The sequence below is a fragment of the Saimiri boliviensis genome, chromosome 2 (genome assembly GCF_048565385.1).
Source record: "Saimiri boliviensis isolate mSaiBol1 chromosome 2, mSaiBol1.pri, whole genome shotgun sequence".
Taxonomy (NCBI): Eukaryota; Metazoa; Chordata; class Mammalia; order Primates; family Cebidae; genus Saimiri; species Saimiri boliviensis.
In genome coordinates, this window is record NC_133450.1 from 98,486,784 (window position 1) to 98,514,492 (window position 27,709).

General features: G+C 41.0%; 1 protein-coding gene across 1 annotated transcript in view; it reads left to right on the plus strand.

Annotated features, from left to right (window-relative positions):
• Window positions 1-16,663: 16,663 nt before the first annotated feature.
• Window positions 16,664-27,709, plus strand: part of SAV1 (salvador family WW domain containing protein 1) — a 36,084-nt gene continuing 25,038 nt past the window's right edge. The window contains exons 1-2 of the mRNA XM_003930538.4: window positions 16,664-17,129; window positions 20,147-20,590. Of these exons, the coding sequence (XP_003930587.1) occupies window positions 17,036-17,129; window positions 20,147-20,590 (538 nt within the window). The 5' untranslated portion in view covers window positions 16,664-17,035. The remainder of the gene's footprint in view (window positions 17,130-20,146; window positions 20,591-27,709) is intronic.

The following is a 27,709-nucleotide window of genomic DNA, read 5'->3' on the forward strand; positions in this document are numbered from 1 at the left end:
AAGCTGCTGGAAGGCGAGGAGAGCCAGCTGGAGTCTGGGATGCAGAACGTGTGTGAATCCACCCTAAGACCACCAGTGGCAGGCTATGCAGGTGGTCTGAGCTCGACCTATGGGGTCCTCAGAAACCCCGGCCTCAGCTACGGCCCGGGCTGTAGCTTTGGCTGTGGCACGGGCTCCAGCTCCTTCAACTGCACCAGCTCCACCAGGGCCGTGGTTGTGAAGAACAAGACCCGAGATGGGAAGCTCGTGTCCAAGTCCTCTGACGTTCTGCCCAAGTCAACAGCTGCGGCAGCCCCTCCCAGCCTGTCCCTCTGGCAGCTGCCCCAGAGTCTAGGAGGGAGGACTCTGTGCAGGGGAGCACAGGAAACAGGAGACCCACCCACCCGAGGCTCAGCTCTAGCCCGCTGCCCACCGTGGGGGAGTTTACTGCCTGAGGATCCCACCTTGCCCATGCCTGCAGGTACAATTTTATTTATTTATTTATTTAGGTCCAAAATAAAACCTCAGCTAGCCCATTGTCAAAAAAAAAAAAGTGAGGGGACAGTTTGGAGGTTCATCAAAAAACTAATAATATGCCATATGCCATATGATCCAGCAATCTCACTGCTGGGTAGACACCCAAAAGAAAGGAGATCAGTATGTCAAATACTCCCATGTTTATTGCAGCACTGTTTATAATAGCCAAGATTTAGAAGCAACCTGAGTGTCCAACAGATGAACAGATAAAGAAAACATAGTACACATACAAAATAGAGTACTATTCAGTTTAAAAAGAATGAGATCCTGTCATCTGCAACAACACGGATGGAAATGGAGGTCATTATGGTGAGAAATCAGGCACAACAAGACAAACATTACATGTACTCACTTATTTGTGGATATAACAATCAAAATAACTGAACACATGGAGATAGACAGAAGGATGGTTACCAGAGGCTAGGAGGGTTATAGGGGTCTGGGGAGAAAGGTAGGGATGGTTAATAGGTATGAAAACATTGGATGAATAAGACCTACTATTTGATAGCACAATGGGGTGACTATAATCAATAATAATTGTACATTTTAGGAAAACTTAGAGTGTAGATGAATTGCTTATAACTCAAAGGATAAATGCTTGAGGGGATAGATACCCCATTTTCCATGATATATTTATTTCACATTGCACGACTGTATCAAAATATCTTATATACCCCATAAATATATCTATGTACCCACAAAAATAAAAATAGCTTTTTAAAATTGAAAGTAATTAGCCTAGTTTCTATAATTCCTTTACTTTTCATCATGTTAGCAACTGAGAAACGCATTTTGCCTTGCTTCTTTTATTTAACATGATGCTTTTAAGATTAATCCATATTGTTTGCATTAAGATACTGTTTACTCATTGTAATGGCTATTCATGCATGTGTGAATACTGTACAATTTATCCTTTTTTTTTTGGATCGAGTCTCACTCTGTCGCCCAGGCTGGAGAGTGATGGCATGATCTCGGCTCACTCAAACTCTACCTCCTGGGTTCAAGTGATTCTCCTGTCTCAACCTCCCAAGTAGCTGAGATTATAGATGCCCACCACCATGCCCAGCTAATTTTTTTTATTTTCATTATGTTGGCCAGGCTGGTCTCAAACTCCTGACCTCAAGTGATCCACCTGCCTTGGTCTCCCAAAGTGCTAGGATTACAGGCATGAGCCACCATGTCTGTCCAATTTATCCTTTCTAACACAGAAATATTTTAGTTTGTTTCAAGTTTTATCCTAAAACTAGAATAAAGCAGTTTTAAATATACTCGTAGAAAAAAACTGATACCACAGATACAAAAAAGACACTATTATGAACAACTATACACCAACAAACTAGAAAATCTACAGGAAATGAATTCCTGGACACATACAAACCACCAAGATTGGAACAGTAATAAAAAGTCTCAACATACAAATTAGATGGAGTCTAATTTTTTTCCCATAGAAATTAGCAGTAAAGCACGTCAGTGAAATACAATATGTGAATGTTATCACTAATTGACTTGGAAATCTCAATGCAAGTTCTAGGAATTCAGAGACCTCTGAGTAATACATGAATCATAAGAAAGAAAATAGATTTATTTTTATGCCTTTTATTTCCTGTTTCAATGGCTCAGTTTGTTTGTTTTCCCATATTCCATGTTTTCTTACATGCAACCTTTATGTTCCTCAACTTTCTCAAGTTGGAACAGTAATTAAAACTCTCAACATAGAAAAGTCTAGGTCCAGATGACCTCACTACCAAATTCTACCAAACCTAAAAAGAACAAATGCTAATTTTTCTCAAACTATTCCAAAAGATTGAAGAGGAGGGAATTCTTCCCAACTAATTTTACAAGGCTAACATTGCCCCGGTACAAAAAGCCAGACAAGGATACAACAACAACAAAGAAAACCACAGGCTAGTATCCTTGAGGGACATAGGTTCACTGATCCTCAACAAAATACTGGCAAACCAAACCCAGCACACCAAAAGGTAATACACCATGGTCAAGTAGGACTTATCCCAGGAATGCAAATATGGTTCAACATACACAAATCAATAAACGTGGCACATCGCATCAACAGAATGAAGGGCAAAAACTGTCTGATCATCTTAACAGATGCAGAAAAATCATTTGATAAAACTCCACATCCCTTATTAAGAATTCTCAACAAATTGGCATAAAAAGAACATACTTCAACATAATAAAGGTCATATATGACTATCCAAAGGTAAAATCATACTCAACTGAGAAAAGCTGAAAGCCTTTCCTCTAAAAACTGTAATAAGAAAAGGATGCCCACTTTCACCACTCCTATTAAACATGCTGCTGGAAATCCTAGCCAGAGCAACCAGGCAAGAGAAATAAATAAAAGGCAACCAAGTTGGAAAAGAGGAAATGAGCTTACTGTTCTTTGCACATGACATAATCATATTTTTTAAAAAACCTAAAGATATCTCCAAAAAGTTAGCTCTGATAATCTGTTAGAACATAGGTGGAAAAAGAATAAGGAAGAATGCACAAGTGTAAATCTATGTTCAGATTTCTACATATTAATCTGTATTGTATATTTCTATTTCTTTCCCAATTTTTTCAAATTGCTTCTTTCATTTTGGTAACAAAATGGCACCACTAAGCTTGCTTTCAAAAACTTTTTTTTGACATCCTGTTGAAAGAACTTTTTTTTTTTTTTAAACTCTACAACATGTAATACCATACTCAGTCTAACTCAGAGGGCTTAAAGTAGAATTCATACAATTCCTTTTTAAAAACTCAGATCAAGTTTCTTTTGAAATTTGTCAATACTACTGAAATTTGTCAACAACTTTTTGGATCTATCAGGTTCAGGACACCTGTATGAGATGAAAAAGAGAAGTACTGTTTCATACCCTAGAAAAGTTTACAAGCTATTTAAATGAGGATATACACATAAAAAAAAAAAAAAAGGTAAAGATTAAAAAGACATTCAATCATCAGGAAAATGCAAATAAAACCCAGAATGAAATATCATACCACTCCAGTTAGAATGGTTATTATCAAAAACAAAAAATAAATGCCGGTGAGGATGTAGAGGAAAGGAAACTTACACTCTGTGGATGGGAATGTAAATTAAAATCGTTGTTAGGGTAAACAGTATGAAGGTTCCTCAAAAACTAAAAATAGAACTACTCCATGATCCAGCAATCTCACTACTGAGTATTTATCCAAAGAAAAGGAAATCAGTAAATGAGAGGGATATCTGCACCTCCGAGTTTATGGCAGTGCTATTCATGACAGTCAAAATACGGCATTAACGTAAGTGTCCACCAGCAGATGAATGGCTAAAGAAAATGTGGCTTATATACACAATGGACTACTATTCCACCATAAAAAGAATTAAATCATATCACAACAGCATGGATGGAATTAGAGGGTATTATATTAAGTGAAATAAACTAGGCACAGAAAAATAAGTAACAGCTGTTCTCACTCATACGCGGACACTAAAAAGTATAGTGATTACTAGAAGGAGGGAAGGGGAGGGGAGAGGAGAAAACAGGGAGAGGCTGGTTAATGAATGCAAAACTACAGTTAGGAAAAATAAACTGTAATGGTCTATGACCCTGTAGGGTGGCTATAGTTAGTAACTTATTGTCTATTTTCACATAGCTAGAAAAGAGGACTTTGAATGTTCCCACCAAAAGCAATGATAAATATTTGAGGTTGCAGACATGCTAATTACCCTAATTTGATATTACTCATTATACATATGCATCAAAATATCGCTCTGTACTCCATAATATGTATAATATGTGTCAGTTCAAAACGTAAAAAGAGAGGCATGCATACACTGCTGACAAAATGCGGCAATCAAAACCTTGAAAACATTTGCAAACTTTTTGTATGTTTCCTCTTGCTACTGTAAGAAATTACCACAAACTTATTGGCATAAAACAACACCAACTCACTATCTTACCGTTCCGGAGGTGAGAAGTCCAAAATGTGTCTCTGGAGGCTAAAGCCCACATGTCGACAGGGTGGTTGCTTCTGCAGACTCGGAGGGTACAATCCGCTTCCCTGGCTTCTCCAGCCTCTGGAGGCTGGCTGCACGCGCGGCTCACCTCCCGAGCCTCGTGCTTCTATCCATCCTCACGTCTTCTAACAAGTTTCCTGACTCCCTTCTATAAGGACTCTTATGATTACTTTGGGCATTGGGCCCACCTGGTTAATTCAAGATCATTCTCTCCACCTCAGGATCCTTAACTTCTGATCACCCACAGTTCTGTTAACTAATTACATCTGAGATCATCGGGCCCCAACATGCAAGGCTACCCATGCTCTAAATTCACAAGAGACTACTGTGGAAGCTCTGCAGGTCAATTTCTCTGGAGACATTAGGCCTGTAACAACACTGTGAAATTAGCAGTGAAGTCATCAGAGAAATGCAATATGTGAATGTTATTACTAATTGATTTGGAAATCTCAATACAAGTTCTAGGAATTCAGAGACCTCTGAGTAATACATGAATCATAAGAAAGAAAATAGATTTATTTTTATGCCTTTTATTTATGCTGCCTTTCCTCTTCCTTCTCTACTACTTGCAAGTCAGTCCCTTCCTCCTGTTTCAATGGCTCAGTTTGTTTGTTTGTTTTCCCATATTCCATGTTTTCTAACATGAGACCTTTACGTTCCTCAACGTTCTCAATTTCATTACTTCCACCTCGACTCCAACTACTGGGTAATTTGGTCACACCTGATAACTATTTAAAACTCTGAAATTCCCCTCTGACCACAACCTCCTGTTCATATCCTCCCATTTCCTCACTCTACTGAATCTGCTCTTTGTCTAATTGTTATTTCTAGTTCCTCAATCCTGATCCCCGTGAGGTAAACAGCACTGCTGGCCAAAGACACAGGATCTTGATATTCAATGTCCTATTTAGGCCTGTCTTGACTAATTGTATGATTTCGGTTGTTCTTAAAGATACTGAGCTCTTTAAACCGAAATTTTTAAAGAAGCAGTAACATGGGAAAATGCATTTGGACAAAGACTGGTTTATTTATTTATTTATTTAAAACAAAGTCTCGGCCGGGTGTGGCGGCTCACACCTATAATCCAAGCACTTTGGAGTTCAAAGCAGGTGGATTACCTGAGGTTGGGAGTTCAAGACCAACCTGATTAACATGGTGAAACCCCCCCCCCCCGTCCTAAAAAAAAAAGAAAAGAAAACAAAGGCTCACTCTGTCACCTAATCTGGAGTGTAGTGACGTGATCACAGCTCACAACCTCCTGAGTAGTTGGGACTACAGACATGTTCCACTACGCTTGGCTAATTTTTTTTTTTTTTTTTTTTGGGGGGAGACATGGAGGGTCTCACTATGTTGCCTAGGCTGGCCTCAAACTCCTGGGCTCAAGGGATCCTCCTGCCTCAGCTTCCCCAAGTGCTGGGATTTCTGGCATGAGTCACCATGCCTGGCCTGGTTTCTTTAAAAACCCTATTTCTCACCATTGTTTAGGCTTTTCAATATTTAAATGTATTCAATGATTACCACCTGTTTACTTTCAGCTACTTCTCTAATCCTGAGTTTCAAATTTTGACTAATCTCTTGGTTTGTCAAAATCAAATCTGATCTCTTTGTTCACAAGTAGATCTTTAAAGAAAAGCTCAAAATATAATTCCCCACATTTTCATGTTTCATTGCTTTTCTTTTTTCCTTGACTCTTGTACCTTTATCACCTTCGTAATTTGTTCCAAATTATACAGATTTTTAAATCTCATCTTTTCCTAGGTAGCTTCCTTTTAGAGTCCTCTAAAGTCCAATTTCACTCTGGACTGACTGGCTTCCAGGCTTGCTATACAGCCATGATACTAAGATTAAAATTACTTTCCTAAGTTAAGGATTCACTATTTCTTGAGTCCCTATTTTTCTGTTTTTGTTTTGTCCTGTGTGTGAGGTTATTCTCTCATTTTTTAAGAACTTATCTTCTAAAGTAACTTACTAGGATATATGAGAAGTGTACTTTGAGTCACTTTATTTCCAGAAATGTCTTTATTCTCTCATTTTTGTTTATTTTCTTTTTTCTTTTTTTTAAGATGGGGTTTCACCATGAGGGCCAGGCTGGTTTTGAACTCCTGACCTCAGGTAATCCACCCACCTCAGCCTCCCAAAGTGCTAGGATTACAGGCGTGAGCCACCACGCCCAGCTTTATTCTCTCATTTTTGATGGACATTTGGATTTTTAGTCACCTTTTTTGATGGATATAAAATTATAAATTAGGCCGGGCGCGGTGGCTCAAGCCTGTAATCCCAGCACTTTGGGAGGCCGAGGCGGGTGGATCACGAGGTCAAGAGATCGAGACCATCCCAGTCAACATGGTGAAACCCCGTCTCTACTAAAAATACTAAAAATTAGCTGGGCATGGTGGCGTGTGCCTGTAATCCCAGCTACTCAGGAGGCTGAGGCAGGAGAATTGCCTGAACCCAGGAGGCGGAGGTTGCGGTGAGCCGAGATCGCGCCATTGCACTCCAGCCTGGGCAACAAGAGCGAAACTCTGTCTCAAAAAAAAAAAAAAAAAAAAAAAAAATTATAAATTAATTTTCCCTCATTTTTTTGAGGGCATTGCTTCATAGTCTTTATTATTATTATTATTATTATTATTATACTTTAAGTTCTCGGGTACTTGTACAGAACATGCAGGTTTGTTACATAGGTATACACATGCCTTGGTGATTTGCTGCACCCATCAACCCGTCATCTACATTAGGTATTTCTCCTAATGTTACCACTCCCCAATCCCCCCACCCCCGGCTATCCCTTCCCACCTCCCAACAGACCCCAGTGTGTGATGTTCCCCTACCTGTGTCCATGTGTTCTCATTCTTCAACACCCACTTATGAGTGAGAACATGCCACGTTTGGCTTTCTATTCCTGTGTTAGTTTGCTGAGAATGATGGTTTTCAACTTCATCCATGTCCCTGCAAAGGACATGAACTCATCCTTTTTATGGCTGCAAGGTATTCCATGGTGTATATGTACCACATTTTCCTTATCCAGTCTGTCATTGATGGGCATTTGGGTTGGTTCCAAGTCTTTGCTATTGTAAATAGTGTCACAATAAACATGCTCCATAGTCTCATAGCAATCCTTGTTGCTGATGAAAAATCTGACATTAGTGTGATTCTCATTTCTTCCTACTTGACTTCTGTTTTCACTGAAACCTTTTCAGTCTTCTCTTCATCCTTAATGTTCTGAAATTTGACAATACATTGAGACATGGATCTTTTTTCATTAATTGCGAGGGGCACTTGGGATACCCTGTCAATTGGGTAATTCTTCCGTCTCTGAAAAAATATCTTGTATTCATTTTTGATGATGGCATCTCGTCACCAGACGCCTACTGATTTCAGTAGGAACGACATCATGTTTGAGAGGCCAAAGAAGAAATCAGAGCCAGCAAATAAGACATAGGGCTTATTGAGGGGGCTTATATACACGGTAGTCCAGTGGCAGTGGGCTGGATAGGAGAACCACTGCTGTTTGTAAAAAGCATGCAGTTTCTACAGCATTTTCACTTAGCACCCTCCTCCTGACAACCTCCACCTGGTAACCTTCACTTAACCCAAAACAAAGGACCTCAATCCCCCTGGATGGCCTGTCTTCCACGGGATGGGCCCCGGATTAAGATGTTCCTCATAGATAAGGAATGAATTTCTTGGTTGGCTACTCCCGAATTCCTTAGATTGGAATTACAAACATACATTCTTCTGAGATGACAGGGCCATTCTCAGGGTATGTTTAAGTTATTGCTGTCAAGTGAGTCTGCCATACATACACCTCTACATTTTCTCTGCTATCTCTTCGGGAACTCACCTTTTCAGATATTGGACCTCTTGCAGAAAGCCTATTTCATCTCTCATTTCAGTCTTTTTGTTCTGTTTTCTGGGAGATTTGCTCCACTTTATCTTCCTAACTTTGTTCTGAAATTTTTATTTTGGCAACCCCTATCTTTAATTTCCAAGAGCTCTTTATTGTTCTGATGTGTTTCTTTTTCATAGCTTCCTATTGTTTTACGAATGCAATATCTTCTTGCAAATATTTCTGTTGATAGTAATAAGCACTGTTGCTTAAAGTACTCATTTATGTTCTGATTTACCTGTTTTCTTTGTTTTCTGTTTTTCTGTTTGTTTATATTGCTATCTCTCATGTTGCAAGTTTTCCTAAAATTTCTGGAGATCCTTGATTGCATACTTATATTTTAAAATGACATATTTAAAAAAGTAAACACAGTCAGGCATGGTGGCTCATGCCTATAATAGTCCCAGCACTTTGGGAAGTTGATGTGCGCGGATCACTTGACCCCAGCATTTTGGGACCAGCCTGGGCAACATGGTGAAATCTGGTCTCTACAAAAACTGAAAAATTAGCCAGGTGTGGTGGCACGCTCCTGTAGTCCCACTACTTGGCAGGCTGAGGTAGGACGATGGATTGAGTCCGGGAAGTCAAGGTCAAGACTGTAGTGAGCCATGATTGTGCCACTGCACTCCAGCATGGGTGACAGAACAAAAAAGTAAAAACAAAAAAGTAAACACTTGTGAATCCTATTTGAGGAATCAGGGTCTACGACCCAGACCTGCTCTTATGAGATGAGTTCTTTTGTTTGCAAGATATACAAATGTCAGAATGCCAAGATCTTTATTACAGGGCCATTTAATTTATCCAAAAAGAGAACCTGAAGATCCCTTTTCAAGGAAATAGGTGCCTCACACCTGGAATTCTATGTATGGGGGGTGGATGTCTAACTTTCAATTAATGTCTCTTCTCAGCTCCACATTAGTTTCCTATCTTCCTTAATTAAACCACGTACATGTGACCCCAAGCCTCGCCTAGGCCTCTGGCGGCTTGTGCTTCCCTAAGTATCTTAGGCTGTGAACTAAAATACTTTGTCCATCCTGCTTCATTGTCTCTTGATCTCCTCCCCACCACACTTCAACCCTATCACTCTTCATCTGCTAGACATTTATTAACATCACATCTACTAACCTGATGGCCTATCTTGTGTTCTTATAATTATGAATTTATTCCCTCTATATTATTTCCCTGTCAATTAACTGGGGTTCCAGGAGGGAGAGGAGGTATATTTATGTGGCCAGTCTCCATGTGGAATGTGATATTTCCATTTTTTCCTTAATTCTTTACATTCTGGGTCTACTAAAGAAGTGCTGTTTAAACTTCTTTCTCGTAACCATTTCAAACAGATGTATTTTTCCCTCCCTCCTTTCTCATAAATCATGTTTGCTTTACACCCTAAGATTAAACTTGTCTCAGAGAAAAGAGTCACCAGACCCTTCAACAAAGCAGACCACAAGATAAGGAGGAGATGATACAGAGACATTTTCTACAAGACATGAAATGGAAGTAGAGCATTTTTGGCAGGAAGAAGACTGAAAAAGAGAACAGGTGGCAGGCTGGAATAAGAGCTGGTCATGTTAAAAGTCTAGTGAAAGCTGGGTACAGAGGTTTGTGCCTATAGTCCCAGCTATTGGGAGGCTGAGGTAGGAAGCCCATGTAAGCCCAGGAGTTCGAGGCTATCCTGAGCAACATAGTGAGACACCTGTCTCTAAAAAACAAAGAAAGAAAAAAACGGCTGGGCGCAGGGGCTCATGTCTGTAATCCCAACACTATGGGAGGCCGAGGTGGGTGGATCACCTAAGGTCAGAAGTTCAAGACCAGCCTGACCTACATGATAAAACCCTATCTCTAGTAAAAATACGAAAATTAGCTGGGCGTGATGGCAGGTGCCTATAATCCTAGCTACTCGGGAGGCTGAGGCAGGAGAATTGCTTGAACCCAGGAGGCAGAGGTTGTAGTGACTCAAGATCATGCCACTGCACTCCAGCCTGGGTAACAGAGCAAGACTCCATCAAAAAAAAAAAAAAAAAGCTAGTGAAATCCCCAACAGCTGTTGAAGACAGAAGAGTGTGCTTTGTTTCAATTTCCATTTGGGTCTCTTGGAGATCATCTTTGCAGAGAGCCTCTGCATCAGCACAAAGTGGCCACAGCACATGAGAAATAGTGGTGTGGCTTATTTAGGGGCTGCAATATTGTTTGGCTCCTACGTTATGTGGAGGGAATGCAGTAGACACCCACAACGTGAGCCTTAGTCACTTTTTACTGAGTTAAAAAAGAAGTTTTTACTTTAGCCTGTTAGATATCGGGAAAAAAACCAAAAGTGCTTTTTTGTTCTCATACAATTTCTGACACCTGATGTGTGGGGATATTTCTTCATGCACCACGCAATCAATTCTACAGTGGACACCAGCCAGGTGTCCTCTAAATTCAACTTTAACTCTATCTACCTGAAAGGATCCCCTAGGTTGAGGGCTTAGTCCCACAAGATTGCCGCCACTTTAGATGCCAATCGCAAGCCCCACATTGTGACCTGTGCTTCTGATCCATCAGCTATAAATTGGGGTTCCCACAACTCCCTCCTTGGGTTTTATTAATTTGTTAGAGCAGTTTACAGAACTCAGGGAAATACTGTGTTTACCAGTTTACTAAAAAGGATAGAATAAAGGACACTCGTGAACGGTGAGCTGGAAGGGACACATAGGGAGAGGTATGGGAGAAGGGGCAGGGAGCTTCCATGCCCTCCCTAGGAATGGTGCCCTCCAGGAACCTCAGTGTGTTTAGCCATCCAAAAACTCTCGAAACCCTGCCCTTTGTGGTTTTCATGGATTCTCCATTACGTAAACATGACTTATTACACCACTGGCTATTGGTGATCAACTTAACCTTCAGCCCCTCTGGAGTCCCAGAAGGTTGGTGGTAGAGCTGAAAGTCCCAACCCTCTAATCCCACCTTGGTCTTTATAGGGTGACCAGCCCTTATCCTGAAGCTATCCAGCCACCAGTCATCTCATTAGCATACAAAAAAAACACTCTTCTGGAGATTGCAAGGGTTTAAGAGCTTTGTATCAGGAAACAGACATGAAGACCAAATATATATTTCACAGTATCATGAAGCCAAGTAAAAACTGACAATCGCAAAGAATAGTTTAAAAATAAAGTTGAACGTGGCTGAAGATACAGCCCAATTCTGGAAGGAAGATAAAAGTTTCTAGGGTCAGAGAAGCCAAGAGACAGGAAGAACCAGAAGGACAGACAACTGAAGTCCAAGGCCAGTGCTGCCAAGAATAAAAGACTCATTTTGGCTTTCTGTCAAGGTTTCAGAGGACCTCTAAGTCTAGGCAATAACAACAGTACATGAGAGCAAAAGCTAAGCTCAGAGACACTGACTCTCCCAGCTTGACTCCTTTTGACTAGAATTGTAATACTAATTTTCTGTTACTTGGGGAATGATTCATCTTACATTAAGAGGAGTTTGGGAACCCAGCTAAGTTGCTAATATTAAGCAATTATATAATATCTTCAGAGCTGTGTAGACATTACATACCTTTATCCTCCATAGGAAACAACCAAAGTTTCTGCCTTGAGAACACTTAGGAATTCACCCTCCCATGTTTTATTTTATTGTTTAAAATGGAGTCTTACTCTGTTGCCCAGGCTGGAGTGGAGTGGCATGATCTCAGCTCACTGCAACCTCTGCCTTCCGAGTTCAAGCAATTCTCCTGCCTCAGCCTCCCAGGTAGCTGGGATTACAGGCACACATCACTATGCCTGGCTAATTTTTGTATTTTCAGGAGAGATGGGGCTTCACCACGTTGGCCAGACTCATCTTAAACTCCTGACCTCAGGTGATCCACCCACCTCAACCTCCCAAAGTGCTGGGATTATAGGCACGAGCCATTGTGCCCGGCCCCCTCCCATGTTTTAATAGCAAAATGTCAGAGACTTGAAGAGCTATAATTGGCATAATTGGGCACACTTGTTACTTCTTCCTGAGACAGACTAAGTTTATCTTGCTATGTGAACAAGAAGAGTGAGTTGGAGAGTAGACTGGAAGTTACTCTCTCTCTTTTTTTTTTGAGGCTCCATATGTAGGGCTTATTTCCATTTTGGTTGTCTTTCTTGGATAATCTTTCACCCTTTAAAATTTTACATGCTTCTAACAAGAGGAAGTCAACATAGCATAAAGACCTTGGCTGTCTTTGAAAGTAACAACCTGGCATGAAATTTTATTTTTATGCTAATGATGATTTTATATAAAGCTGACATTTTAATATTTTTTTAATAGTTGAATTAAAACAAACTTTTTTTTTTTTTTGAGACGGAGTTTCAGTCTTGTTGCCCAGGCTGGAGTGCAATGATACGATCACAGCTCGCCACAACCTCCGCGTCCCAGGTTCAAGCAATTCTCCTGCCTCAGCCTCCCGAATAGCTGGGATTACTGGCATGCGCCACCACGCCCAGCTAATTTTGTATTTTTAGGAGAGATGGGGTTTCTCCATGTTGGTCAGGCTGGCCTCAAACTCCCGACCTCAGGTGATCCGCCTGCCTCTGCCTCCCGAAGTGCTGGGATTACAGGCATAAACCACTCTGCCCAACCAAAAAACAAACTTTTTGAAGAAAGAAAATCACCAATGTTTCTCTTATCCTATGAATGTAAGTTTTTATTTTTGCATATTCCTTTTTGCCTACATGGCAGAAAATTCTAGGACTGAAAGACACTTTAGAAATCAAATGGTTCACTTTCTTCATTTTCAGATGAGACAACCAAGAACTCAGAATGCTATGAGTTGAGTCCAGGGTCATACCCTATAGGCTCCACTAAAATCAACATTAATCCTAAATTAATTTAAAAAGAAAAGTTGTTAAAACATGAGAAACTACCTAATTGCCAGTTTTCTCGCAACTGGAAGGGAAAAAAAATCTCTATTATGTAATGCAGTATTAGCATTATTGACGGCAGTGTCTGGAGAATTACAGCTCTGTAGAACAATAGCAAATCTGAATTCCTTAATAAAAATTCTCAGAATTCAAGGAATTTCTATGAAATAGACATGAATTCAAAGCTTTTACATTTAAGGATTCATATTCAAAGTCCACATATTTGCTGTGCATTGCCATCACTAATTCGGCCTGCAGATTATTGATTAATGTACCTTCCTTGATAAAAAGGCAAATTAGGTGTCAAGTAGAGCACCTAATTAAAGCTTTCTCTCTGCTACAATTCAAAGAAATGAAATCGCCTTGTAAAAGGGAGTACTTCGTAAAGAACATAGGTGGCTTTCAAAACAACTGTTAGAAACAGTCTGGACTCACATTAGCGGGATTCTGAATGTTCTGTAGCAGAAAAGAGCCCCAAAAGGAAACTGGGGCTGGCATAGTGGCTCATGCCTATAATTGCCGCACTTTGGGAGGCTGAGGTAGGCAGATCACTTGAGGCCAGGATTTCCGGACCAGTCTGGCCAACAAGGAAACATCATCTCTATTAAAAATACAAAAAATAACCAGATGTGGTGGCATGTGCCTGTAATCCCAGCTACTCAGGAGGCTAAGGCAGGAGGATATCTTGAACCTGGGTGACAGAGGTTGCAGAAGCCACTACACTCCAGCCTGGGCAACAGAGCGAGACTATGTCTCAGGAAAAAAAAAAAAAAAAAAGAAAAGAAATAGAAAATCCAGTTCTGATGCTATTCTGCCACTAACCAGGAATGTAATCTGAGGCAAAACACTTAATTTTTTAGTTTATTTTCAATGTCAATGAGATGAGCCTAGGTGACCTCAGAATTCTTTTTCAGCTAGAAAATTCCAGGATTCTTTCCTCCATGCATGTGAAAGGTGTCCCGTATTTTAGGCTCTAGGAAAACTCCAGGTGTGAAAAGTTGCTTTTATTAACAAGGTACTAATATCCTTTTGTCTTTCTCTGAGGTAAGCCTTGGGCAGAGCCCTGGCACTTCTTCGGCTTCCCCGTCATCTCCCACCTTCATAGCCTCAACGGGTAACAAACCCTATTGTGTTTTCACTTAAGTTTCATCATTCTTTCTTCTCCCTGCACACTATCAACGCTTTAGGACTTGCCCTTTTTTCTGAACCACAGGAACAAGTAACTGTTTTTCTAATGTTTCTCTTAGAGTACATTCTGCTTCTAGTAAGCAAGCTCAAATTCTGTTTAAGATTTTTATACCCATGGAACTGAGTGATACTCTCACACTCCATATGCAATGTCAGCAAATTTGGTTGGCTCTCTTTAAAATATGTCCAAATTATGTCCTCTTACCTCCACCTATTATCTGGGTCCAAGTCAGCAATAACTTCTGACTGATCTCCCTACTTTTGCCCTTATCTCCATTGTCCACTCTCAACTCAGCATCCAAAGCAGCCCTATTAAAACATTAACTGGGATCATGTCACTCCTCTGCTCAAAGTGACATTCCTTACAATGGCCTACAAAGCCCTAGGTGCCGTGACTACTGTTGCTCTCTAGCTGCATCGCCCCCTCTTTTCCAGTACATAAACCCTCTTACTGTTCCTCCAATCTGCCAGGAACACGGCCACTTGCAGTGACTTTGCATTTGCTGTTCTTTCTGCCTGGAATACTGCTCCTCCAGATAGCTGCATGGCCAGTTTCCTCACTTTGTCACTCAACTCCAGTGTCACCTTCTCATGAGCCTTCTCTCGTCCTTCCATCATCCTTCCTAAAAATGCGAGTACTCTCTTATTTTCACTTCATCACTTACCTAACACAGTATGTTTTGCTTACTTTCTTCATTTTTTTCTCTTTGAGACATGTATTTTTGTCTGTGTTGCTTATTGCTATATCACAAGTACCTCGCACAGTGCCTAGCCTAGTGGGTGATCAGTATTTATTGGTTAATGAATGAATAGTTGGACATCTGCACCAAGGGGACATAACAGCATATGGAGACAGATACTAGATCAAATGTCTCATTTGTTTGTTTATAGCAAAACAAAATTGGACCATTTTCTTAATCTTATGTGGTAAAAAAATTCCATGTCTTTTGTTAATCGTGATATATGTCTTAGATCTCCTGTGAGATGTTTTAGATCTCAGGAAAAGCATTCTCCATTATTAAAGCCTTAAGTTGGTCACCCAGGGATGAATCTAATCATATTTTCCAAATCCTATCCTGTACATATGGCAGTCTTGCTAAGTTATATAGAAGGAAGTAGAGTCTATTATTTTAGATACAAAATTCCGGGTCTTGACTTGTAGTGGTTAAAGTCCTCAAAATTCCAAGATCGTGGCCGGGCACGGTGGCTCACACCTGTAATGACAACACTTTGGGAGGCCAAGGCGGGCAGATCACGAGGTCAAGAAATCGAGACCATCCTGGCCAATATGGTGAAACCCCATCTCTACTACAAATACAAAAATTAGCTGGGCGTCGTGGCATGCACCTGTAGTCCCAGCTACTCAGGAGGCTGAGGCAGGAGAATTGCTTGAACCATGGAGGCGGAGGTTGTAGTGAGCCGAGATCGCACCACTGTACTCCAGTCTGGTGCCTAGCGACGGAGCAAGACTCTGCCTTAAAAAAAAAAAAAAAAAAAAAAAAAAAAAAAAAATTCCAAGATCGTGACACATAACGTCAGGAGGAAATATGCAGCTATTAATCATACTAATGATAATGATGATGCAATAAAATAATTGTAATATGCTAACATTAAATGTATCTTTAAAAAGTACTGGAAATTCCATCTTGCATTCTTCCACTTTTTCTTTGTATTAGAAAAAAGCACTCCCTAATACTCAGTAGAGGATCAACGTATTTCCAGTTAATCTGCATGAACGTTTCCAACAGAAAAGATCACTTGGCATAGCACAAGCCTGGAGGACATGGTTAGCATTCTGCATTACTTGGGGAACTGAATTCACCAGCCCACGACACCCTACGAAGAACGCGCTCAGAGTACAACGTCTGGGGGAAGATCACCGCGTACCCCGAGATCCCAAGGGGGTGCAAAAAGCAAAATCCTGTGGAGAGTGAGCTCCACGACATTCGAATATAACAAGCTCCCGCATTCACCACTACAGCCGTCGTCCTTGATCTTCTTGGTCAGCGGGGCCTGCTCCTCGCTGAGGATGAGTGAGGACTGCCGCGGCGCCGCGGGTCCGGCGGGTTAGCCCAAAGCGCCCGCAACCGAGTTCCGGCGCCCGAGCCCCGCCCGGAGCCGCGGTGGGGGAGGGGCGGCGGCGGCCCTGGCGGCGCCGAGATTCCCAGAATTCCCAGCGGCCGCAGGGAAAGTTTACGGGATGTAGGCGGCGGCGGCGGCGGCGGCGGTAGTGGTAGCGGTTACCCGGCGGCCCGCGGTGGACCATGGCCCTGGCCCGGCGTCGCTGGACTCTGCTCACGGCGTCCCCGGGCAGCATCGCGGAGCGGGCCGACTTCCGGGAAGGAACTGACCAGCGACTGAGCGGCGGCCGGCGCGCTTAGCGCCCTGAACATGCGGCAGTCCCTGCGGGCAATCCCGGGCTCCGGACAGGCGGCGGCGGAGGCGGAGGCCGAGGCGGCGGCTCGGGAGGGAAGGAGTCGGCGGCGCCGGCGGAGGTGGCGGCGGAGACGGCCGGCGCCCGGCGCCGAGCCCTAGGGAGGCAGCTCAGCGCGGCCTCGGGCCTTGTCGTGAAGGATGCTGTCCCGAAAGAAAACCAAAAACGAAGTGTCCAAGCCGGCCGAGGTGCAGGGGAAGTACGTGAAGAAGGAGACGTCGCCTCTGCTTCGGAGTGAGTGTCAGGCGGGGCGCGCCCACACCTGGCCCGGGCGGCCACGGGCTGCGGAGACCTGGGCGGGGGCGCCGGCGGCTCCCCAGGGCTTCTCCTTCGTCCCTGATCGCTGTGAAATACTGGTTTTGAGATTTTCTTGTGCCTAGCGTGGTATTCGTTGATTGAAAGACCATAAAGAGTAAGAAACTTGGGTTAGTTCCCCCCTCCCAACCCAGCCAAATAGGCAGCCCCTAAAAATAACATGCTGCCCCGCCCCACCTGGCGGAGCGTTGTTGGTTTTGAGTCCTGGAAGAGAGACTAGGAAACACGTAAATTGCTTATCACCTAATGCTATAGGAGAAAAGTGATGTGACAGGGACACCTTTTTCCTCTTCTAGATGCGTGGTGATGTGCCTTATGTTTACAAACATTTCGGGTATCTCTCGACCGTGCTGCAAGTTGTGCGAATTCTGGGGCGGAATTCCTTAGTCCTGCTGCCGGGTGCAGAGTTGACAAGGTGAAAAGCACACCCGTCGCTCTTGGAGCCGCCACCCTAAGGCTCATCACTCTTACATCCCACAGCAGAGACCCCAAAACCTTTCTATTTGGCTATATTCGTGAGATTCCAAAAAGGCAACTCAAAATGATTTCTTATCATTAGAGAATCCCTCCACCCGAAAAGTTTTTTGTAATGGGGTGTATCCCACCCCTCCCCACCTCCCACCTCCTCTCCCCCGCTGCTTTGCTTAAGTATTTGACTTTTTGAGTTGAGCCTCTTGAATTTTTAATTCTTGTGTGTTCACAACATTTGTGGGGCGAAGAGCTGCTATTTTGTTGCTCACACAGTATCCCGGGCCCTTTGCGTAAGTTTCCTTCTTGGAAGCTGGTAGTAACCTTGTGACTTAAACGTTACCTCAAATTTTAATTGGGAAGCTGGATTTCTAGTTTTTTTCCCAAGATCACACAGTTGGAGAGCATGCTTTTCCATTATAACCACATTGTCAGCCTTCCAGTATATTGTAGTACTTGCAATACTATCAACAAAATTTATGTCTGTTGAGTACACCAGTAACTCGAAACCTCTTTTTTAAACCTTTTTTTTAACGACTTGGCTTTGAGTTACACATGAGATTAGCTTTTTCGGTGTTTTGTTTTTTTTTTTTTTTTTTGAGACGGAGTTTCGCTATTGTTACCCAGGCTGGAGTGCAATGGCGCGATCTCGGCTCACCGCAACCTCCGCCCCCTGGGTTCAGGCAATTCTCCTGTCTCAGCCTCCTGAGTAGCTGGGATTACAGGCACGAGCCACCATGCCCAGCTAATTTTTTTGTATTTTTAGTAGAGACGGGGTTTCACCATGTTGACCAGGATGGTCTTGATCTCTTGACCTCGTGATCCACCCGCCTCGGCCTCCCAAAGTGCTGGGATTACAGGCTTGAGCCACCGCGCCCGGCCTCTTTTTCGGTGTTTTTAAGCGATAGCTTGCTGGTTTGCTACAAATAAAGTTTATCAAACATTACTTGAAATCATGAATTGTGTTTGTCACATTTAAGTAACTTCTGAATACTTTTGTTTTCGTTACATGAAGGGTTGAGCCTTATTAATTTGGATAATTTGTTTCTGTCCAGTGTTGGTTTCTGAAGCTTATTCATATGAACGTCTCCTATGTTGTTTACTTAATGAATAGTAAAGGTGTCTCCATATTCAGATTTTTTCTTGTTTTAAAGGCATTTGCCCTCTCACTAGGAATGTTTTACGCTGTTTTCAAGTTTCGTATTTAAAAGTACTATGTCCTGGCCCGGTGCGGTGGCTCACGCCTGTAATCCCAGCACTTTGGGAGGCCAAGGTTGTCGGATCACGAGGTCAGGAGGTCGAGATCATCTTGGCCAACATGGTGAAACCCTGTCTCTACTAAAAATACAAAAAATAGCTAGGCATGGTGGCGCGTGCCTGTAATACCTGCTACTCTGGAGGCTGAGTCAGGAGAACTGCTTGAACCGGGGAGTCAGAGGTTGCAGTGAGCCAAGATAGCGCCACTGCACTCCAGCCTGGCGATAGAGTGAGACTCTGTCTCAAAAATAAAAGTACTATATCCTAAAAACCATTGTTCTACTATCATCTGCTATTTTGAATTATAATTACATAGTTTCCGGCTTGGTGTTTTTGAGCCGATTCAGCATTTTTGTGCCTCTTTGAAATGAGAGATTTTTATTTTCAATTTCTTACCTAAATTTGTAGCTTTCTAGCTTTTGATTACTGCCTTGGTGCTAGGTAATTGCAAGAGAAGAAACAGCTGATTTTTTTTCTTTTTTTTGAGACAGAGTTTCACTTTGTCGCCCAGGCTGGAGTGCAGTGTCACAACCTCAGCCCACTGCAATCTCTGCCTCCTGGGTTCAAGCAGTTCTCCTGCCTCAGCCTCCTGAGTAGCTGAGACTACAGGTCCGCGCCACCACGCCCAGCTAATTTTTGTATTTTTTAGTAGAGATGGGGTTTCACCATGTTGGCCAGGATGGTCTCAGATCTCTTGATCTTGTAACCCGCCTGCCTTGGCCTCCCAAAGCACTGGGATTACAGGCGTGAGCCATCACACCTAGCCAAAATTGTGTTTCCTTGTTGTTGTTTTTTTGTTTTGTTTTGTTTTGTTTGAAATGGAGTCTTGAGCTGTCACCCAGGCTGTAGTGCAGTGGCGCAATCTTGGTTCACTGCAATCTCCACCTCCTGGGTTCAAACAGTTATCCTGCCTCAGCCTCCTGAGTAGTTGGGACTACAGGCCTGTGCCACCACGCCCAGCTATGTTTTTTGTATTTTTAGTAGAGACGGGTTTTCACCATGTTGGTCAATCTCCTGACCTTGTGATCCACCCGCCTTGGCCTCCCAAAGTGCTAGGGTTACAGGTGTGAGCCACGGTGCCCGGCCCAAAATTGTGTTTTCTTAAGTTGACTGACATTTTGATTTTGGAGTTGTAGACACAAATGAACAACTTTTGAAAACTGCTTTTGTTACTTATTAAAAGGGTAATTTTATCCTTTGTTTCATTATAGATCTTATGCCTTCATTCATCCGGCATGGTCCAACAATTCCCAGACGAACTGATATCTGTCTTCCAGATTCAAGCCCTAATGCCTTTTCAGCTTCTGGAGATGGGGTAGTTTCAAGAAACCAGAGTTTCCTTAGAACTCCAATTCAAAGAACACCTCATGAAATAATGAGAAGAGAAAGCAACAGATTATCTGCACCTTCTTATCTTGCCAGAAGTCTAGCAGATGTCCCTAGAGAGTATGGCTCTTCTCAGTCATTTGTAACAGAAGTTAATTTTGCTGTTGAAAATGGAGACTCTGGTTCCCGATATTATTATTCAGACAATTTTTTTGATGGTCAGAGAAAGCGGCCACTTGGAGATCGTACACATGAAGAATACAGATACTATGAATACAACCATGATCTCTTCCAAAGAATGCCTCAGAATCAGGGGAGGCATGCTTCAGGTAGCTTAACATATAAATAATATAGTAGTTTATTGACATGTCAATTGAAAAGATGTTCTTTTCCAGATTTTCTTGGGACGCAAACAAATACTCCTAGCAAAATACTTTTCTACTTTGCTAGTTTTGCTTAAGCATGTGTGCAAATAGTTGATAATCTACACTGAATGAAAGAGTTCTTGTGTTCATTTATTTTACTAACTTATGTTGTATAAACCTGGTACTTATCTCAAGGCTGTCTAGACTCTTAATGCTGTGACTCTTGAAAACCTGGAGAATTTAATGTCTCCAGTTGGGTTGAATTTATGTTCAGATTTGGTAGAATAATGGGAAGGGTACATCTTCAGAGCCACTGGACTTAAACTTGAGAAAGGAAAGAATGGGAAGAAGTGGGCATGCTCAGTGATACCGTGAGCAAGTACATTGCTTCGCTAGATCCTGCACTTTTTCTTTGAACAAAACTGATTTAGTAGTTCAAGAATTCTTTCCTGAGTTGATCAGAAAGACTTACTGTCATACAGTTGTGTGTTGAGCATGTCTTTTTATTGTTCTTTTTGTAACAGGCAAAAAATATTACCATATAATTAAGGCAAGTAAGGTACTTTTTATATCTTCTGACTTGGAGATACTTCTGAAAGAAGCAGAAGAGATTGGAGAAATGTACAGTTCTACTTTATTCCTAAAGTCCTGGTTTCAGTAGATAAAATGAAGCAAGAAGAAAATTAAACTTTCCTGTCTGATTATTTTTTTCTACCAAGTAATAGACTTTAAATTTTGGCAGGATAAAAATAAAATGTGAGACAGGTTTACTTTTTGACCCATATAACTTCAAATAAAGTGACTTAAAAAATGTTTTGGAGGCTGGGCGTGGTGGCTCATGCCTGTAATCCCAGCGCTTCGGGAGGCCAAGGCGGGTGGATCATGAGGTCAAGAGATCGAGACCATCCTGGTCAACATGGTGAAACCCCGTCTCTACTAAAAATACAAAACATTAGCTGAGCATGGTGGCACGTGCCTGTAATCCCAGCTACTCAGGAGGCTGAGGCAGGAGAATTGCCTGAACCCAGGAGGCGGAGGTTGCGGTGAGCCGAGATCGTGCCACTGCACTCCAGCCTGGGTAACAAGAGCGAAACTCCGTCTCCAAAAAAAAAAAAAAAAAAAAAAAAAAATGTTTTGGAGCATTAGTATTTTGACTGTAGAAAAATTTATTCATTTAGTATTAATTGTTTATGTGTCTAGCGTTTTCCTTGGGCCTGTTGGTCTCTGCTTTCTGGTACCTTGTTTGTCTGGTACCTTCTTTGGGGAAACAAAATCAATCTATACACATTGGTCACAGAGCAATTGTTATACTTTGTGATATTAACTGTAAGTGCAACAGGGAGTCAGAATAGATATTAGTATAGGCTGGAATACTTAAAGAGACGATTCATGGAAGAGGCTGGACTTGGACTGGGCCTCAAGCTTGGCCTTTAGAGGAACAGGGGCCAGAAGAAGGACATTTTATGTGGAAAATTGGGAATAACACAATGAAAACAGTAGGCCTGGTTTAAATCTAAAGAACAGTGTAGCTCTACCTGGTTTGAAGAAATAAAATGTAACATGGAATGGAGATTTGTGGTTCAACAATAGGCTTATAGATTTGAGTCAAGTGGAAGTTATTACACATTTCAAAAAGACAAGTGATTCTATGAAAGCAGTGTTTAAAGATTAGTTTTGTACTAGAATTAAGGGTAGATTATCCTGGAGAAAGAGGATGGCAGGTACCAGTGGGTACCAGTGGTAATAGGAAAGGCAAATCTAGGATGCTTTTGAAGGAAAAATGAGAATTAGAGTTTAGGAGAAAGCAAATCACTGGTTTTAAATAATGTGGAATAGTTGGTAAGAACAACTTATTTTATGAAAGGTGACATCAGAGTCTCACTGGAACATTAAGATCAGAGGTTTTCTAGGCATGTAGAAGTACAGTAAGAGCCATGGGTGAGTACCTTTTAGTTTTGAAAGAATTAGGTTAAAGGATTAAGACAACTGCATGCTTGAGTGTTTATTTTGGTTGTTTCTGATATGCACTTCTGAACCTCAGGAATAATTTATTATCTAACTAAAACAGTTTTAAAAATAAAGCTCATTTATATTTTCTTCTAGAATAATAACTACTTATTATAGGAAATCTGCAAAATGCAGCAAAGTAAAGGCAAAGTACCCATCCACTAGAGAGCTTAGTATATTATTTTCTTCATTTTTTTTCCATGCCTAATTCTTTTTTTACATTGATGTGATTACATAATATTTTGTATAGTTTTCTGTTCTTGAATGATTTTCTTCATGTTGTATACTTTTTATGAGTAGTTTTAATGACTGCATAATCTTCCATTTGATGCATAATCAGTGGTTAATGAAGGCTTGACCTGTACTTCAGAAATTTGGAAAGGGGAAGAAGTGGATCATGCCCAAATTAATGGGACTTGGCCACTAATGGGGTTTGAAGGACAAAGGAGATAGAAGAGTGAGATAGGATTAGCATAGCCACATGACTGCCTAACAGATGCTCACAAAAATAAATGGCTGAATGAGTGAATGAACCCAGAGGTTTTAAATAATAAATAAATAAATCTGGAGACTTAAGATGAGTTTTTGGTAGCTGAGGGACAACAGAAATGGTTATGTTTACTGTTGCTATAGAATATGTGTTACTCTTTGCATTCACCTTTCCCATCTGTATTGCAGACATCACTGAAAGCTTGTAATACTTTTCTACCTGAGCTTTAAGTATGTAAATACAAAGAATTCATAGTAATATGTTAAACTTTTGTTTTCAAAATCTAATTTGCAAAATATAGTCGAGGAAATACTATAAGAACTAAATCTCTACTGATCCTTTCTTAGGAGCAATTTGACATAATTTTTATAAGTTTATTTTAAAACAACTTTCCCATCATAACTTTACCATAAAGTAAAAGTTAATTATAAGTTTTCAAATTCAAATATGTCATTTAAAAAAAATTAGATTTCAAAACACTGATGAAAGAAATTGAAGAGCACAAAAACAAATGGAAAGACATCCCATGCTTGTGGATCAGAAGAATTAACATCATTAAAATGACAATATTGCCCAAAATAATCTACATATTCCATACAATTCCTATTAAAATGACAGTCATTTTTCTTTTTCTTTTTCTTTCTTTTTTTTTTTTTGACAGAGTCTTGCTTTGTTGCCCAGGCTAGAGTGCAGTGGCGCAATCTTGGCTCACTGCAACCTCTGCCTCCCGGGTTCAAGTGATTCTCTTGCCTCAGCCTCCTGAGTAGCTGGGATTACAGGCACCTGCTATCACGCTCAGCTAATTTTTGTATTTTTAGTAGAGACAGGGTTTCACCATCTTGCCCAGGCTGGTCTTGAACTCTTGACCTCATGATCCACCTGCCTCGGCTTCCCAAAATGCTGGGCTGTTACAGGCATGAGCCACCGTGCCTGCCCTAAAATAACAGTCATTTTTCACAGAAATAAAACAATCCTAAATTTTCTACAGAACCAACAAGGAGCCCAAATAGCCAAAGTAATCCTGAGCAAACAGAAAAAGCTAGAAGCATCACACTACCTGTCTTCAAAGGCTGTCATAACCAAAATAGCATGGTATTGATATAGAAAGAGGCACATAGACCGATGGAACAAAACAGGTAATGCAGAAATAAATTCACATATTTGCAGCCAACTGATTTTTTTTGCAAAAGCAACAAGAATGTACATTGGGAAAAAGACACCCTTTTCAATAAATGATGCCGGAAAAATTGGATATCCATATGCAGAAGAATGAGACCTGACCCTTGTCTCTCACTCTATGCAAAATTCAACAGAAGATGGATTAAAGACTTAAGACCTGAAATTAATAAAACTACTAGAAGAAAATGTAGGGTAAACACTTGAGGATAACGGTCTAACATTTTATGGCTAAGACCTCAAAAACCAAGGCAACAAAAACAAGAAATAGACAAATGGGACTATATTAAAAGAAATAGACAAATGAGACTAGATTAAAAGGCTTCTGCATAGTAAAGGAAACAACAGAATGAAGAGGCAGCCTACTGGATAGGAGAAAATGTTTGCAAAAGATGCATCCAGTGAGGGACTAATATATCCAGAATATGCAAGGAAGCCAACAGTAAGAAAAGCAATTCCATTACAAAGTGGGCAAAGGATGTGAATAGACATTTCTCAAGGCATAAAAATGGCCAACAGGTATGCAAAAAAATGTGCAACATCACTATCAGGGAAATGTAAGTCAGAACCACAGTGAGATACCTTACCCCAGTTAGCATGGCTATTAATAAAAAGACAAAAAATATACTACTGGTGAGAGTGTGAAGAAAAAGCAACTGTTGTAGACTGTTGGTGGGAATGTTATAATAATTAGTACAGGCACTATGGAAAACAGTTTGGAAATTTCTCAGAAAACTAAAAACAATTACCATATGATCCCGCAGTCCCTGGGTCTCTAAAGAAAAATAAATCAGTGTATCAAAGAAATACCTGCACTCCCATGTTTATCATGTCATTTGCAGCAACTTGGATGGAACTGGTGGTTCCCATGTTAAGGGAAATCAGGCACAGAAAGACAAGTGTGTTGTGTTCTTACTCATGTGGGAGCAAAACACATTGATTTCATGGAGGTAGAAAGTAGAATAATAGCAGAGGCTGGGAAGGATGGGAGGGGAGATAAAGAGATAGATTAGTGGGTGCAAACATACAGTTAGATGGAGTAAATTCTAAGGTTTGATATCAGAGTAGGGTGACTACAGTTAATTTTGAAATAGCTAGAATCCGAGAGGACTTGAAATGTTACCAACACATAGAAATGACAAATACTCAAGGTGATGGATACTCTACCCTGATTTGATCATTACACACTTTGTACATGTAACAAAATATCACATGTACCTCATAAATATGTGCAAATATTATGTATCAAAAAATGCTATAAAACAGTGTTACCACCTGACTGGGCTCTTGTCTGCTATCCAAGTAGAGCTGAACACTGAGACAGCAGATAGTATAAAGAAGAAAGAGCTTATTGCAAGGCAGCTGAGTAAGGAAGATGGGCAATGTTTCTCAGAGACGTCACTGCAAGACTTTAGAAGCCAGGGTTTTTAAAAGATGATTTGGCAGACGGCGGGCGGGGGGCAAGCGGATGGGTACTGCTGATTGGTCTGGGATGAAATCCTAGGGTTGTCAAAGCTGTCTTCAGGCACTGAATCAGTTCTTGGGAAAGGGGGGAGTCACAAAACCAAGTCAGTTCCTTGGTTGAGTTCACGGAACACTGGTCCAGTTGGTGTCAGTTGTTCCTCTTGTAAGCAAAGTCTGAAAAATATCTCAAAGATCAGGCTTAGGTTTTACAATAGTGTTTGTGACTGCCACTTAACTATGGAAAGAAAGTTGGGAAAATATGGCAGGTTACTGTTTAACTAAACCTATAGTTTGGCAGAAAAGTTTGCAGGAGGTGAGATCAACAGTGACCAAAGTGGCCTGGCCTCTTCTTTGGCCAGTCCAACTTCTGGAAACCATCAGGGGGGTCTGTGTGATCTAGGATCATTGTTCTTTTGTTCTTTTTTATTTTTTTGAGGCAGAATCTTGCCCTGTTGCCCAGGCTATATTGCAGTAGCAGGATCACAGCTCACTGCAGCCTCAACCTCCTGGGCTCAAGCGATCCTCCCACTTCAGCCTCCTGAGTAGTGTGCACCACCACACCTGGCTGATTTTTTGTATTTTTAGTAGAGATTGAGTCTTAGCATTGTTGCCCAGGCTGGTCAAACTCCCAAGCTCAAGCAATCTGCCTGCTTTGGCCTCCAAAAAAGCTGGAATTACAGGCATGTGCCACAGTACCCAGTCTGGATCATTGTTCTTTAAAAAGAAACAAGATCATTAATCTTATGGGCAGCCTGTCCAGGGGCTACCACAGAAAGATAATTATTAGTGACTGTCATTTGTTGAAATGACCGTTTGCAAGCAATCATGCATGGAAGAGGCAAAAGAGAAGGAAAATACTTGACCAAAATTCAGGCCTCTACTGTAATTTTAATCTTGAGGGTGTTTTCAATTTTATGAAGGAGGTTACAGCAGGAGTCAGCAAGCTACACCCATGGGCCAAATGGACTTCCCTCCTGCTTTTGTAAAGTTTTATTGGAACATACATATGTAAAAATAAGATTTGATTTCATGGAATAGCCAAGACCTTGTTTTAATGAGACAGTAGACTTCTGTGTTCTAAGTCTCACCCAGGGCTCTTTAATAACAGATTGTGTTAGGCTTAAAGAAGGTTGCAGGTAGTTGAAGAATCTTTCTGGCAATAAGGTATCTCTCCCAACCAAAAAAAAGTTGTTTACAGAAGTTGATACATTGCTTGACAGACTTGATTTGATAACATTAATTTTTATCAGGGCAATATAGATTTAATGTTTTACTGTCTAGAAAAAGGTAGTACTCTTTTTGAAGGAATCTCTTAAGTTGCAGGAAAAGAGTAATAACCAATTACATGCCAAACAGAAAAGCCTATTAGTAACTGCCTTTTCCAGAAGGGAAAACTCTGAAAGTGAGACGGCAGCTGTAAGTTTTTTAATTCACCTTGAGAAAAGTTGAAACACATTTTTAGGATTTATGCTGAATAGGGCTCAAGGAATTTGAATAGAAAAGAGAAAGTTTGTAGGAGGGTAGGGATGTCCTATAGACAGATTTATTTTCACAAACAGTCAATTTTGATTGTCGTAAGCATAAAAAGGTTGGAAAATTTGTTTTGCAGTGACTTAATGGCAGAAGTAATTTCTGCCAATTAGTTATTAGATTTTCAGGAAACACCTTATATCAATGGTTAAATTCATTTTATTGTATTTAGTAGAAGCACAAAAACAAGTTGTATAATGTCAAAGTTTTAGAGCCCAGAAAGTTCTACATTTAGCTGTAGAACTTTCAGATTAGAAAATAATGTTCTTGGCCACATACCAGTCACGCACTTACTGTATGTGTCAAAGGAAGGAATCCTGCTGTCAACAGGAAGTCTTTAGTTGGAATACTAAAGGCAGATTGAATTCCTTTGTTTTGCATTTAAATTGTAGTTCTGTCAAGTTTTAAGTAACAAA